We start from the raw sequence: 16,645 nt of genomic DNA on the forward strand, positions 1-16,645 counted from the left end.
AGCCTGTTGTGCAAATAATGACTTTGATCCTTCACAAAAAATATATTCTGAAGACTGCTGGACAGAGCACCTTGAATCTCAGACCTGCTTCTCAACATTGCCCGACTACTGGAATTAATTTGTTTCTCTTCTGCCTGATGCACAGTGAATAATTTTCCCCAGAGTCTACCGTCTCCAACTTTTAATATTTTGCCCTTTACCTCTTTCTACTGGTAGGTTTGCATCTCTACTAATAAAGGGTTTGGCTACTTTCTCATGGCTATGGTTGGAGCATCACACTGTGTGCCCAGTCAGCTAACAGTTCCTGCTGTGGAATACCACACCAGTTGCTAATTTTGTGCCCTCATAAACTTAATGTGGTCAGTTCCTTCTAGTCTCTCTGGTTCAGCATAAAATCTCAGATTTTTCCTATGTCCTCTGTCCTCTAATTCTACCATTTTTCTGAAACATTTCTTGAGCAATCTCGTACTTAGCCAGCCTTTCCTTCATTTCAGCCTCTGAGTTTTACAGTTCTACTAGCTCATCTGAATATCTTTTTAAAGCTTCTTCCATTTTTGCAACCTTTTGTTACTGGAGTCTATACACTGAAGGAGTATATAATCAGTTCTAAGCACTTTTGACATTTTTTTCCTCCAGATTACTGGAAGCCATGCCTTGCACCAAAACTGGAGCTTGAACTGCTTTTTTGCTGAACAGCTGCAAGAGTCTGCCCAGTCAGTGTTCTCTCTCTTCACCTTTTCTAGTTGATTTACTTTACGGCTCTCTATGTTTCTTCTTTGCAGGCATCCAGGCAGAGTACTTACTAACCAGTAACTAAATTTTACTCAAATTGACTGAATCTCTGGCTGTGGCTTCCGTTTTCACACACCCCTTGGAAGTTCAAGGATATCCAAAATTTTAGTCTGGCTGGCACAAGTACAGTAAGAGAGTGACTGCTTTATGAATTACTTCCGCTTATGCCAGGTTAGCTCAGTGTACTTAAATATTTTATATATTTTGTGTTATTTCCTCACTTAACTCATTACAACACAGTGACTCCTCTAAGCATTTCACACAGTGACTCCTCTAAGCATTTCTACAGTTACATCCTGACGCCTCTAGCCATCAAATATTGCTTGTTCATATTTCCATTACTTCCAAAATCATGCTAAATACAAAACATTAGAAGATTTCATGTTAAAAGATTACACAACAGCAAATGCAACTGTATCAATATTTGACCGGTCTAGAGCTGCTAAAGAGATGATTATTAATACAAAAAATATTCACTGCACTTACTACGGCTTATAAAACTTTAAATGAATGATGCAAAATTGTCTGAAACTGTTGAGGACTGAAACATGCCAAGCATCATTATCCCCCTACATAAAGGTGGTAACTCTAATTAATATTCTAACTATCGGCCTATAGCTCTACTATCCCCCCTAGCTAAAATAATGGTAAAATGCATTCATCATCAGCTACTACACCACTTAACTCAACATAACTCAACATACTACACCGGTTAAGAGCCAACGTGGTTTTAGGCCATTCCATAGTACCACTACTGCCCTCTTATCCTTCACTGACACCATTTACAGAAACTGTAACAATCTTCTCTCTTCAGCCTTACTTATTGATCTTTCAAAAGCCTTCAATATGGTAAACCATACATTGGTTATGAAAATTCTCAAATCACTCTCTCTTGATACACTGCCAGTAAAATGGTTCAGTTCCTACCTTAGCAATAGGCAACAAGCTGTTCTCTGAGAGAATAACCCATCATCCCACCTGCCAGTATCAATGGGTGTTCCCCAAGGCTCCATTCTAGGTCCTCTCTTATTTTCCATTTTTATAAATGATCTGTACTTAGCTATTCCTCTAGCTACCTGTATACAATATGCAGAGGATTCTACATTAATCTGCACAGCTAAATCTTCACCTGAACTGCACGCCTTAACTCAGAATGTATTTAATTTAGTGGAATCATGGTTCTTAAAACGTTGTCTCCTCTTGAATCCTAAAAAAAAATTTACTCCTACCCGTACAACCATGCCAATAGAATTCTCAGTCACTTCTGATAATGGTCCCCTCATATCCCCTGACTCTACAACCAAACTCCTAGGTATTACAATAGACAATAACCTTAACTTTGACACACACATTAATAACCCAATAAAATCGGTTAACAGAAAAATGGGCTCCCTATACAGGATCAAACCTTTTCTAACACCAATAGCAAGAACTACTATTGCCCTCTCCCATCTAATCTCCACACTTCTCTATGCCTCACCTATATATACTAACCTGACTAAAAATAATCTTCTCAAACTAGCTAGCTCCTATAATAACATTGCCAGATTTGCCACTGGAAATCCCTTCAGAACTCACCACTGTCAGAATCTAAAACAGCCAGATTGGTTTGAACTACAAAACCAGCTTCAATTTAACCAACTTACTATTGCCCATAAAATCCTCAACCAGCCTAACAACTCACAAACCTCATAACACCCTATAAAAATCTTAATACCTTACGCTCAAAGAAACTACTGATCAGCATAAGTAAGAACAACATGGCAGGCAACTCCCTGTTCTCTAACACAACAGGAAAAAGCTGGAACCTTCTACCTAGTGAACTTACTTCTCTTCCTTCCCTACCCCTCTTTAAACAAAAACTGAAAATATTCCTTAGGACGCACTGGCTATGCCCATGCAATACCCCTAACTAGCTTCCAACTATGCTACTAATATCTCCTTAACTCTTCATCTATACTAATTTCTTTCCTAAGTGCAAATATAAGCAGAAAAGTCTCTATTAATTATAATGTTCCTAAGTCTAAATATAGGCAGGAATTTTAAACCAGGAAAACACTTGGGTTATACCTCGTGAAAGTCTTGTCCTATATTTTTGTAAATAATTTTTGCTATGTACTGTTTAATGTGTTGAAATACCTTCTACGTTTCAACTTTAGTTATCTTTATCTTTATAGTAATCCTGTCATCTTATTACTGTACTTCTTGGAGCTTTTCTCCCTGGGACTTTACTGAAAATGGAAATTTATCCAGTTAAGACTAGCCTGGTCAACAAATGTAAAATAAAAATAAAATAAAATCATCTTTTCATGTGAAGTTACAAGGAAGCTGCCCGGGGTAAATAGACGCAATACTGACTGAAAAGTAGAGCATTTTTTTAATTTGAAACTCTGACATGAAGGTTCAGAAAGGAAAGGTCAGCTCTAGACTGGACCTCCAGGAATCTCCAGACTTTAGCATTGGAAGTAAAATCCCTGACCTCTTTCCGAGGAGAATATAGGTTCTATGACTCCTTGAATCAACATCGAATGCAGAAAAAGAGGGGGAACAGGAAAGCTGCAAGATAAGAATGAGGGGGAATCCCCCTCCAAAAAGAAGGGGTCTCCCACTGCCCATAGCTTTCACAAATGATGCCTACCACCCAGGAATCTAATGGTATACATTGACAAGGATGACAGTAAATAGCCAACATTTGGGACAAGTTCAAAGGATTGCCTGTATGGGGATGTAAGAGATGAATGGAGACATAGGCCAGTTTTTTCAGGTTGACTCCAGGAGGTGGGCCCTTATTGTCTGGATCTATCTTATCATCCTTTCCTGTAAACTTGTTTATTGAAAGTTTTCTGTAAGGGCATAGACAGAGCTGAATGAGGGCCTTGCAGTAAGGGAAATCTGTCTAAAAGAACAAAGGAGGGATGAAAAATCTGGTTAACCCCTTGGATTATTTTCCCAGTCCTTCAAATTGTTTGGGAACCCTCAGCTGAGGAGGGAATCAAACAGTACAGCCTTATCCAAAGGGGTACTAAGAATTTCTAGCTCAACAGAGAAGCATCACATGCACATTTCAAGATACATATAGTTATCTGAAAAACTAAAGACAGAAGTTCTGAAAGAGATACTTGGTCTCTGATATAGGAACGTAAGCAACTTACTTCTGTCCATCCTAAATATACGCCAGAAGAGTTGTTGTTGTATCTTTCGGCTTTTCCCGATTAGGAGTCGCTACAGCGGAACTCCGGTCCGCTAATGATTGGTAGTAGATTTTTACATGCTGAGTTGCCAGCTCTGACACACAACCCTCAATGAAGGTACGCCCATTCACGCACGTCTCCACACAGAAGACGCTTTAGCTGAGAATCGAACAGGACAACATCTTACTGTGAGGAAGAGTAAACAGTTCTAAAGGATAGGATAAAAAAAACATAAATCTTCCTACCAAACTTAAAGTTTTCCCAGTCTACCAAAACCAAAAAAAAAAAACCCAAAATGAAAACATATTTACAACTAGATTATATATAAATGAAAACATTTGGCATATCTACTACTACAAATTTTGAAAAGGAAAGAAGGTATGATGGGCAAGTGGAAACAGTCATCAGAAAAGCAATGACAAGTAATGATTAGAGGAAAGACAGTACTTCACTAATTTCTATTTTCCCTTTATTGCATATAGTAAGTGGATTTGAGTATTACAAAGTTAGGCAGAAGATTTATAAACAACTGCAGCTTTGTTTTACTGTCTTAACCCACCGGATGCACAGTAGCAAGTGCCACCCAAACCACACCCCACACACAGAACCAGATGACTTTTACTAAATGCATGAATAAACATTTTGATGTTTTACTTGTCCACATGAATATTCATCTGGGATTATCAACATGCAACAAGCAGACACGACGGACATGTTACTTTACTAAACAGACACAAGGCAAATAAACTAGTTTGAAAAGAAATGCAACTCTTGTGGTTAACAAATCGATGATAAAAACAGCACTTAAAAAAACTACAAAATGGCCCAGCACAACAATCACAGCTAGGCCTACAAAAGTACAAATGCAAACACATTTAACTTTCTGCACTGTGTGAATACCTAGTCACTCACACTTCTCATTTTGAAATTTGGCACAACCCCCTAAATGCATAACGTGCAAAATTCTCTGGTTAAATTCTCTGGCTAAACCTATTGTTTTACAATAACCAATAAATGTTTTGTCACATTTTTTCTCCCCGAGTTAGTATGTAATGCAAAATATGAAGTAGTTTTCCCAAGGTCTGCTTGTCCCATGAGTTATACAACTGCTTTTGACTTTGTTGCAATATCTGTGTGTTTAAAATGGTAACTGTTTGCAACCAGGCTTAGTTCTAATATCTTAATTAGATGTCAGAGGAAAATAAACCAGCAGAAACCAGTAAAATTTAGTAGATACAGGGTTTCAATATTTTGAACAAGATTTCTTCTTAGAGTTAGACCTGTTTAAGGGTTCCTACAGTATTAAATAGTGCATGCCCCTCTTTCTGACCCTCTGATTTGACTTTTAAAAAGGCACTTCTATGGTGCTAATAGATGTTGCAAGGTAAGCATCCCAAATCCACATTCCTGATATGATAGATTTCCTGTGGATGCAGTCTTGTTTTATATCTGGTTAAAGAAAGGACAGGAAAGAATAAAGTATTGCTTTTAGATATTTAAACACCTCCATCTGGTTTACTGCACTATTTGTTTCAGTTGAAATTCACAGATTGTTTTTCTCACTAAACGCATACAAGAACCAGCTCGGTTCACCCTCACTATGCTCAGGCTCACTCTGCTCCCCTATCCTACCCCCACTCCCACCCACCCCCTCATTACACCTATACATACAGGAACCAGCTCTGTTAGCCCTCACTATGCTCGGGCTCCCCTCTGCTCCCCTATCCTACCCCACTTCCCACCCACCCCCTCATTACACCTATACATAACACAATCATTTTTCTATTGCCAATCAACCATGCAACCCCACCCTCTCACCCCTCCCACCACACCTGTACTACTCACACTACCTCCCTGACCCATCTCAAATCCTAAACTCTCAACTATTTTTTCCACCTCTACCCAGATTACTCAACCCTGTCCCCAATTTCCACCCTTGAACCTCTCCGCCAAATATGCAACTCCACTACTTTATTTACTACTACACTATTCTATCAGGCCTTCTATTCCTGGCCTACAAAGCCTCTGACCACCATTATGTCTGCATTAATCATCATCAACATCAAGCAGAAACTCTTGCTAATCAACAACCTCCTCCCAAACCTTATAGCTATATCTGCCCACAACTATACAATACTTCCAACTCTCTCCTTTATACTTCAGACACATAAAGCTCATACCCTCAACTGCCCACTTTCGGATACGACCAGGCTATCAAACTTGACAAAAAATACTACTGCACTCCCTTAGATGTATCAAACTACCACTCCCATAGATATATCCAACTACTTTGCTAGCGGACATCCATCCCACCCCAGGTCCGAACAATGATATACCTCCATCTCAACTGCACATCCTAAACTCTCATATATATACTCCTCTAGCCAAACGCCCTCTATGTCAAAGGTACGTATATACCTACCACCTCAAAATCTGACCTACTAATAACCAACTTCAACCTTAAAAGCCTTGTAAATAAAGTTAGTGAATTTCATGCTGTCCTTGTCAATCTACTCTCCTGACAGAGATGTCATAAGAGAGACCTGGTTAAAACCTCAAATCAAGGACTCTGAAATTACTTTCAGAACTATAACATTATAAGACAAAAGAGACTAAACAAAATAGGTGGTTGTGTAGCAGTTATGTTTAAAGTCTAACAGTAGAAAAACTAAACTGTACATCTCCAGACATCCCCAATGCAGAGATTATCACAAAACCATAAATTATCATAGCCGCATATCCGCCCCCTTGCAACACCCTTCTCAGCAGAGAACTTCTCTTCTTGTGGTCTACCTACACATTCAATCAAGAAACTATCACCCTAGATGACTTTAATCTCGACTGGCTTTGCTGCTCCTCAAACTCCCCTACCAATTTTATTAATCTCAAGTCGTCAACTAGTTCTCAACCCCAACAAAACAAAACTACTTACTTTCTCACCCACTAACAAGACTTCCCCCCACCTTCTCTATTGCATCCTCCAATGGAATCACTACATCACCAGAAGCTCACACAAAGCTATTAGGTGTTACCATTGATAACTCCCTTAAATTTGACACCCATTTCAATCTAACCATCAAAACAGTCAATAAAAAGCTTGGCTCTCTCTATAAAGTAAAACACTTTCTCACTCATCACGCTAAAATTACAATTGCCAGCACACACCTACTATCAACTCTTTTCTATGCCCCCCCCCCTTTTTACAAACCTAAACAAGACAACCCTTAACAAACTTGCTTCTTGTTACAATCACATAGCTAGATTTGCCACAAATTCCACCTTTAGAACGCACCACTGCACTAACTTGAAGCAACTAGGGTGGTTAGAGTTTTCCAGCCAACTCCATTTCAACCAACTCAAAACGGCTCACCAGATACTGTTATCACCCAGAGAAAACACCAGCTCTGAAAAACATCATTCATCCCTATATTAACCTGCAATCTTTACGCTCCTCCAATAAGATCTTAGCTCAAACTACCAAAGCCAATAATTCTGCTGGGGATTCTCTATTCTCAAACTTTGTAGGTAAAATGTGGAACTCCCTACCGACCATGCTCACCTCAGAACCTTCACTCCTACAATTCAAAAAAAAAGCTTAAACCCCATCTCAATACTCTCTGGCACTGTCCCTGTTCCAAACCTGATTAACGACTATCATTTACCCTTCTCTTACCTCACTATCCTTAACCGCTTTTTAACAAGGCGCCTCACCTTTGTAACTGACCTATGTTTTTTTTTATATGCTGCTATTTTTTTCCCAAGGTGTAATGTATATTTATATTGTATTTAGAACTCAACTATCTTCCTTTTTTTGCATTAACAATATTGTTATGTACCTGGAGCTTTTCTCCCCGGGCCTCCGCTGAAAATGGACATGTATCCAGTCGGACTCTCCCGGTTAACAAATGTAAAATAAAATAAAATAAATAAATAATCTGTACAATTTCTACAAAGTTATAAACTGCCCCACTCACACTGACAAACACTAAGAGTCACTAATGGACTGGATATTAACTAGCAAGCCAACCCTGAGTGACCAACCCAGCTGCCATCCTATCAATCTTAGTGACCATGCCCCTATATTTCTACTTAGAAAAGAATTCAAACTCAAGTCTTACAATCCCTTCAAATACATCTGCAGCAAGACATTTCTCGCCTGAACTAGTTAATCTATTACTAAAACATCGTGATTTGACCCCATTAAAAAGCCTAAACCTGGACCTTGTGGTTAATTTTTTAACAACAAATTTCTTGAAATACTAAACAGCCTTGCCCCACCAGAAAAATACACTCCAAATCCAAACAACCACCATGGCTTTCCCATGATGCTAAACAACTGATTAAACAAAAGGAAAGAGACAGGGTCCTATACATATCCACCAAAAACAAATCCGACCTCACCTCTTATCAACAATTAAGAAACCAAACTAAGAAAAAAAATTAACAGTGATGAAAAGCACTACTTCCAAAGCTCTCAACAAAAGTTCCTATACAACCCACAAAAAATTCTGGCAGTCAACTTTCTCCTCAACCCTGGTAAATCCTCCACCCCTACTCATTCCACAGCCAGTACCTCCATACCCTTAGCCTCACAGTTTAACTCACATTTTATTAACCATCTCCTCCCCCCGCTCCTTGCCAACCACAAACAACTACCTCTCACACTCCCCTCATTTGTCTCTAATTCCGCTAACTTCTTCTTTAATCCAATTCAAACATCCTATACTAAACTAAGCAAACTAAAACCTTGCTGGCCTGGCTCCCGATCAACTACCAAACGAATTCCTAAAAGTTGCTGCTCCATCCATTGCCTATCCTATATTAATCATTCTCAGAACAATGTGTGCCCCTCTTCTGGAAAGTCGCTCGCATCATCCCCCTCCACAAGGGTGGCCCCTCTAGAGGCATCTCAAACTACCGCCCCATAGCTATTCTCCCACCCACAGCTAAAATCCTAGAGAATGTATTCAGCTACAACACTCAACCATCTTACCACTAGCAACCTTTTACCAGATACTCAGCATGGTTTTAGACCCCAGTATAGTACAAATAAAGCATTGTTGTCCTTCACCAATACTATTCAACACCTTATGAACAACTGACAACTAGTATCTGCAATTTTCCTGGACATGTCAAAAGCCTTTGACACCACTTCCCACCAACCAGTAATTAAACGAACTCTTCCCACTACTGCCAGTATCCACTGGTGTACCACAAGGTTCAATACTTGGCCCCCTCCTCTTTATCGGGTCTATATCATATATTCGAAATTCCAAAATATCGAACACCAGTAGTTCGAACTTGGAATTTCAAATTATGATAACATTAAACGCTCAGAATAGCGAATTTTTTTTCCCAGGGGAAAAAAATTCACTGTTCCGAGAAACATACACACAACACAAGCACACCAAAATAAATAAACCACACACATACAGTTAACAAAACCCAACTCTACACTACATCATACATACATTACTAACTATCCACTTACCTTAACCCGCACCCTAACCCTAAGGTCTGTAACTCTCGCACCGCAGTGGAGGAAATAGCAAAGCCACGGAACCGCCCACCAAAAATCTTGTCCTAGGTAAGATTTTGATGTTCCAGGGCTTCGCTATTTTCATCCTTCGATGTAGTGGATTCGATATCATAACTTTCAAAGTTTTACAGCTTCAGAGTTATAATATAGACCCTCTTTATCATATTTACTAAACCTTAATACAGAAACCTAACTTGCCTCAATCATACAATACAGAGGCTACATCTTTTATCTGCTTTGCCACAAGGACTACAAGAAGAGATTGCAAAAAGCATTCCAGGAAACTGAAATTTACCCACCAACTCATTCTAAACCCAAATAAGACTAAATTAATAATCTTTACAAACAAAACTACCATGTCCAACTACCTATTCCAAAATTTCAATGTTAACATTCTATAAGACTACCTACACGTGTCTTTTCAGTTAGGTCTGCTCACTACCAGTTTCAGTTTTTTCTTTTTACTTAATTTATCTAAATCCCTGTGGTTTACACAGCCCATTGTTATAATGCAAGTATATTATCTAGTTTTTTTTTTTTTTGCATATAATTTGTGCTGTATTATTTTGATTCTTACCGATAAAATTTCTGTATTTTTATCTGTCTTTTTTCCCTCAGAGTCTCCGCTGAAAACGTGATACCAGCCCAGTCAGACACTACCCAGTAAACAAATAAAACACTGCACTGAAAAAATGTATTAGAGAAAACAAAGATTGAGACTTGGAGGGCACAATCAGAATTCAGATCAAGAGATCTACAAGCAGTATAGCAACATATACACTCATATTTGCAAAATATGAAAGATCCACTGTAGGAGTTAAAAGCTAAAAAGAAAAAAATGACGGCGAAATTGAAGTGTATTAACCCACCTCCAAGTTCTCGCAAGAATAGGTGTGTCCGCCATGATTGACATGCCGCAATGTGCTGTGATTAACACGCAATGCAAATGTAACGGTCAAATAAGTACTTTACAAACGTGTATAACAAATACCTTTCTTAACTCAGCCTTAAGCTATTTTCATTGCACAAAAAGTCTTTGAAAATAAGATTGTAAAAAGTCAAAAACAGTAGGTGAAACAAATGTGACATCTGGAAACTAAAGCAGCATGGTCTTAAACAGACCTGTTTTCAGGGACAACATTATCTGCCATTTCTTTGTACAGGGTTGATAAACACGTTTTAGAGCTTAGCTTTTGGGAACAGTACATAATAGATTTTATTTTATCATTTAACACTCCACATGCATAAACAGCATGCAAACCAGAGTTTAGAGCGCATTGTGTTTTATAAGGAAGTATATCCATTTAAGTTATCATACCACTGCTCTGAAAATACAAAATATAGAGACAACTTTATGTAATTCTGTCTGTCCATTGGCAGTGAATTTTAGCTGACAAAACCATCCTTTCTAATCTAAAATTAAATTTACATCCCTGCCCCCATTACATTTGAATTAACCTTTAAAACAAAAAAAATCTAAAGTTAGTACATTTCACTGCATGTCTGTGTTTAACATTATCTTCATATTTTTGTTTTCTGGTATATAAAGCCATGCAGGTTTCACAACTTACCACATTGAGATGCTCATGTAGTAACTTTGGGGCTGTCATTAATAACAGGATTGTCTACGGTTTCTCTCACCTTGTCTAATAGACTTTAGAACCCTTTTCGTTAAACTACATAGGATCTGTACCTACTGCTGCTGATTAGATACCTGAACAGCACTTTCCATTAATTTCTTATTATGTTTTACTGTACAAACAACAGTACTTCTTTGTACTTCTGCCCCGATTTGCGAAATAAAAAAATGTTTTGATTTGACAGCAGTGTTATAATGTACAACGTAACGTAAAACGCCTATAATGTTTTCTATTTAAAGATCTATATTGCCTTGTGGGCGTAGTAGTCAACATGCTCTCAGGCGGGGTTTGGGAGGGGCTTGCTACTGCGCATCTCGTGGGTTAATACACTTCAATTTCGCCAAAATGACCACATGTTATTATAAAAAGAGAGAACGAACAGCAAAAACTGTAAAACTTTTGTGTAATGGGGATATATCTCTGACATTCAGCAAAAAAAAAAAAGTTATGGTTTACGTGTCATGTTTAAAATGCAAAAACAGCACCCAAAAGCAATCGCAAAAAATACAAGAAAACTTACTTTCAAAATAATGTTTAAGTCTTTCACTGGCTCTCCATTTAACTTTATCCGCCCAGCCTTAGCAGCAGCTCGGTAGTACTCGATCGGTTCAGCCCGGAACTCAGAGTTGAAGACTTCCAGCAAGCTTTTGCCCACCCAGCGACCCTTGCAATAAGTCTCAAAATCAAAATAATAAGGACGGACCTTCCGCAAACCGCCCTCAAAATAATAGGTTGTTTCAGCAAAATGGTGATCACTAAAGCTTACTCCAGGGTTGCGCTTTTTTGGTGGAGGAACTTTCCTTTCCCTACCGTACCGGGGCCTCTTGACCAGCTGCTGAGGAGAATCTGGTCTATTTTTCCTTTTAGATCCAACCTGTTCAAGACACTCACACTGTTCGGCCATCTCAGGAATATCAACAGGAACCGCCGACAGAACGTGTGCCTCAAAAAGAGATTTGTGTATGGAATTCTCAGCCGGGAAACCCGTGCAGCTAAACCATTGTATACGGTTATAATTTGCCCAGCAAGTAAACTTTCGTTTCCTTAACACGATACAAAACAATGTTTTTTCTGAAACTAATACTCCCTTAAACCAACGACAAAAAGGAAACGTAAAACAAACAAAACCCATTCAAAAGCCCAACCATCTCTCCATTGCGCTAACAACTGTTCCGATAATAAACGTTTTCCAAGGAGAGCTGTCGCGAAAAATATACGGCACGTGGTCGCTTAATACGCGACGAAAGTACGCCAAACTAGTTTTGAGAGACTAATAGGTATTAGGCTATCGGTCCGTGGGCCAAAGCAAGCCTAGCCAGCAGTGTCTTGTCTTTCGCCACACTACTTCCTGCTCCTCTATCGAGCAGAGTCCTAGTCGTGATCCCAGAGTTGAATTTCCTACTACCCATCTACTTGTCAAGGTTTTTCTTGAGTAGTGCTAATGATAAGCTCTGCTTGATGTATATGATCATTTTGTTCCAGAGCATGGGAAGTCTCTGGGACAAGAATCTGTCCCACCAGCATTTCCTATTTATTGTTCTGGAGAGGTTTAGGTCCGTAGAGCGTGCAGCTTGGGGAGATTGGGATTTCTTTTAAGTGGAGCATGTCCATCAATTCCCGGTTTGACATAGCTTTGTATGTCAGATAGAGGTTTCCTCGGCGTAAGAGGTATTCGACCCAGTAGAGTTGGAGTTTCTTGAGCCGGTCATCGGCATAGGGCAACTGTCTGAGACCAGCAATCCTCTTGGTGAGGTACTTTTGGGACCTCTCCAGTTGTTGTATGTGTCTTGTGAGGTACATCCCAAATGGGGCATTGTACTCAATGAGGGGTGTGATAAGTGATGAGTAGAGGGGGACAATGACTTCCTTTTTTCTAGATGCAAACCCTTTTGTGATTAGGTGGGCCAGTTAGAAGGATTTTCTGACCACTATGGCAATGTGATTATCAAAGGAGAGGTTGCTATCCGCTTGAGTCCCAAGGTCTCTTATCACACTTTCTGTGTTAAGTGAACTTCACCCTATTTGGTAATTCGTGGGTACCATGGTTTTACCAAAGGGGATGACAATGCACATTTTGGCATCTAGTTTGAGACCATAATTTTGGGACCAGGTGTCTGTCTCGGTGAGGCCCTTTTGCAGGATGTCTACATCGGCAGGGGAATCGATTATGGCGCCCAGTTTGCAGTCATCTGCGAACTTGGGTTAGCCATAGACCCTCGGTGTTCGCTTGCACTTAGGAGAAGTATATACCGAACAGGAGAGGTCCCAAGAATGAACCCTGGGGCACTCCACTTGTCATTGGTTTGGAGTCGGATCTGGAGTCTGCAACTCTCACCATGTGGATTCTGTCCGTGAGCCATTTGGCCACCCATCTCGTGACATAAGGGTTTATGTTAAGGTTGATAAGTTTATCTATGATTCCTGAGTGGGGGATAGTGTCGAAGGCTTTAGCAAGGTCCAGGTAGGCTGTGTGGACCACCTTGTCCTCGTCTATGGCCATAGTAACTGTTTCAAAGAAGTCTACCAGGTTTAGGAGACATGCTCTACCCTTTAGAAATCCGAATTGGGTAGCACCCAAGGTTTGGAGGTTACCAATGTCTTTGTTTATGAGTTCCATGATGATACGCTCCATGGCCTTCCAGACCAGGCTTGACAGGGTAATAGGTCAATAGTTCCTGGGGTCTGTGGTGGCTCCTCCTTTGTGGAGTGGGATAACTGTTACTGTGCACCATTCAGTGGGCACATAGCCTGTGGTGAGGCTGTGGTTGAACATGGAGTTTAGGTGGGAGGCTAGTTCATTTTAGAGTTCGTGTAAGACACAGCCTGGAATGTTGTCTGGTCCCATGGATGCTGTGTTTTTGGCTTTAGAGAGCGCCATTTTTACCTGTGTGTTTGTGATTAACGGAGCTCTGTTATCAATTGGTATAGTTATAGGCTCTTTGGGGAGTGAGAGGGGAGTAAAGTTTGCACTGAACCTATCTGCCAAGACTGGCTTAAATTTACTGTTGGTGCTTCTATACATCTTTGTAAACAGTTAATTTAATCTCCAGTTATATTATTTTATAATCCTACAATGATGTTAAAGTTGCATGTGTTTAAAAAAGCAAACGTTTGCATAACTCTCAACTGTACAAATGTTCGCCTAATATTTATGATCCACTTTTCATAAAATTGTGGTTTTCTGGCAAATTAGTGGCTAGTCATTAAAGACTGAAGTTAGAAAATAATGACGGTCATCCTTTGAGTTATAGACTTCATGCCCTTCAGAAAATTCATACCAATGCAAAAGCCGCTATTCTACCAACTTTCTAAGTTTGTAAAAGCAATATTTAAAACTTGTCCCTATTTTGGGGCCTTTGTCCCACTTTCATTTATGACTTTGCCCAGATTTCTTGCTCTATGAGGTTGAGAGCTATGAATCAAAGCATGTAGTCTGGTGTACTACTTTCACTTTCATATGACCACAACTTAATTCTTCAGTGGGTGTCAGGCAATGATTTGTATAAATCATCAAGCTGTTCTGGATAATCAAAACAATTCTTTGAAATACCAGTTGTTGCTAACATTTCATTACATCATGACATGTGTTACCTTTCAGTGTAAGGTCGTACCTGCAAAACATAGTTTACAACTTTTCTGTGCAGGAAGTAAGAATCTAGCCTTGATGCATTCATCATAAAAATGTAATAACCAGTTCATTAATTTATATACAAGGAAGCCATCTGCTAAAACACTAGGTATGCTTCTAGATATTATAGAAATAAGATTATAGGGCGATAATGGAGAACACTGGACCATGCATAAATTGAGATGTTATGTTGTCCTGTCTCACCTTCATTCTTACTGGTTCCGACTCAGCCGCATAATAAAGCTCAAGGTGTTCCACTGGCTCGTGGCTGTATCCCTATCCCCTCATGCTGTGGTGAAGCTCCCCAGATCTCATTTGCCGCTAAACAGATCAGAGGCTTCCATTTTGGCTTTGGCTAAGTGTTCTACATTTTATTACCTAATTGTTAGCAAATAATAATATTTTTACTTATATTTACTTAGTTATAGTTAGTTTTAGCTTTCTTCTAGTTATTAGCTAGTTTGTTGCTGTTTATTGCTTAAGGCCATCATTTTTCTCATTTGGCCTTTTTCCCTATCCCGTTTAATTTTTGTATCTGTTTTATATATATATATATATATATATAAAGAAATATATATGTATATATATATATATATATATATATATATATATATATATATATAAAGAAATATATATGTATATATATATATATATATAAAGAAATATATATGTATATATATATATATATATATATATATATAAAGAAATATATATGTATATATATATATATATATATATATAAAGAAATATATATGTATATATATATATATATATATATATATATATATATACATATATAAAGAAATATATATGCATATAGTTATATATATATAAAATCTAAGTTTGAAAGGCAACAGCCCATTTAAGTTAGAGAGCTGCAGTGGCCCCTTTTTAGTTAAAGGCATCTTGTTGTTGTTGTGAATTGTTTTAGTTTCTCCTTCCCACTGTTGAAGAAAGACCATCAGTCCATTTAGGTTAGTGGATTTTTGCTGCCCATTTTACTTAGAAGGCATCTTATTTTTCTTTCTACTAATAATTTTTTCTCTATTTTACTAGATTTCTGTTTAAAAAAAGTTTTGTTTTTTTTTTCATGTAGTTATAGTGTGTTTGTGCTCTTAGTTTTAAGCATGTCTTAGGAACATAAAGAAACCAGGCGTTCAGGTTTTAAAAAATGTACTAGATGCAACCAGAAGATGTCTATTTCTGACTCTCATGCCATTTGTGTTTACTGCTTGGGAGCAGTATATCTTCAAGAATATTGTTCAATCTGTCACTCTTTTAGTTCTATAGTGCTGTTAGAGCATAACAATAAATTGATTGTGAGATGTCTGTTGAAGTCCCTCTTCTAAGAAGCTCTAGAAGAAGGCCGGTGTGCTTCAGGATCAGTGAAATCTCCTTCATCCAACTCGGACAAGTCCACAAAAAGATCTTCTCCCTCTTCAGGACAATCAAATTGAGTAAAATTGCATCTCTGGCAAAAATTACTTTGGAACCGACAAAAACTGCTTCATTGGCTCCACTTTTATTCGTGCCAATGGAGTTTGAACTCAGGAGCCGGTTCGCAGAATTGGAGCCGGTTACTCCTGTAATGAGATCATCTTTTTTACAATTAGTAAGATCTCCTACCTTTTCCTCTGTCCTCCAGGAGCTTTTCAGACAATGATGTGAACAGGCTGGTGCATAGGCTTCTGAAGACTTTGGCACTGGCTAAACTCCTCTCTGTTCCAACACCCAGGGATTCAGAGTCAACCATAACCATTCCACTGACTTCTTTTCCTCCTCTGAGCCAACCCTGCTCCTTGGAGCCTGAATGCTTGGAACCGACCGATGTGGAACCATCGGTGCAGAGAACCAT

General features: G+C 38.8%; 1 protein-coding gene across 1 annotated transcript in view; it reads right to left on the bottom strand.

Annotated features, from left to right (window-relative positions):
* Positions 1-12,658, bottom strand: part of RPUSD2 (RNA pseudouridine synthase domain containing 2) — a 159,884-nt gene extending 147,226 nt beyond the window's left edge. The window contains exon 1 of the mRNA XM_044074183.1: positions 11,683-12,658. Coding sequence (XP_043930118.1) covers positions 11,683-12,294 — 612 coding nt within the window. The 5' untranslated portion in view covers positions 12,295-12,658. The remainder of the gene's footprint in view (positions 1-11,682) is intronic.
* Positions 12,659-16,645: the final 3,987 nt, after the last annotated feature.

The sequence above is a fragment of the Protopterus annectens genome, chromosome 6.part0 (genome assembly GCF_019279795.1).
Source record: "Protopterus annectens isolate FY-2018-M chromosome 6.part0, PAN1.0, whole genome shotgun sequence".
Classification (NCBI taxonomy): Eukaryota; Metazoa; Chordata; order Ceratodontiformes; family Protopteridae; genus Protopterus; species Protopterus annectens.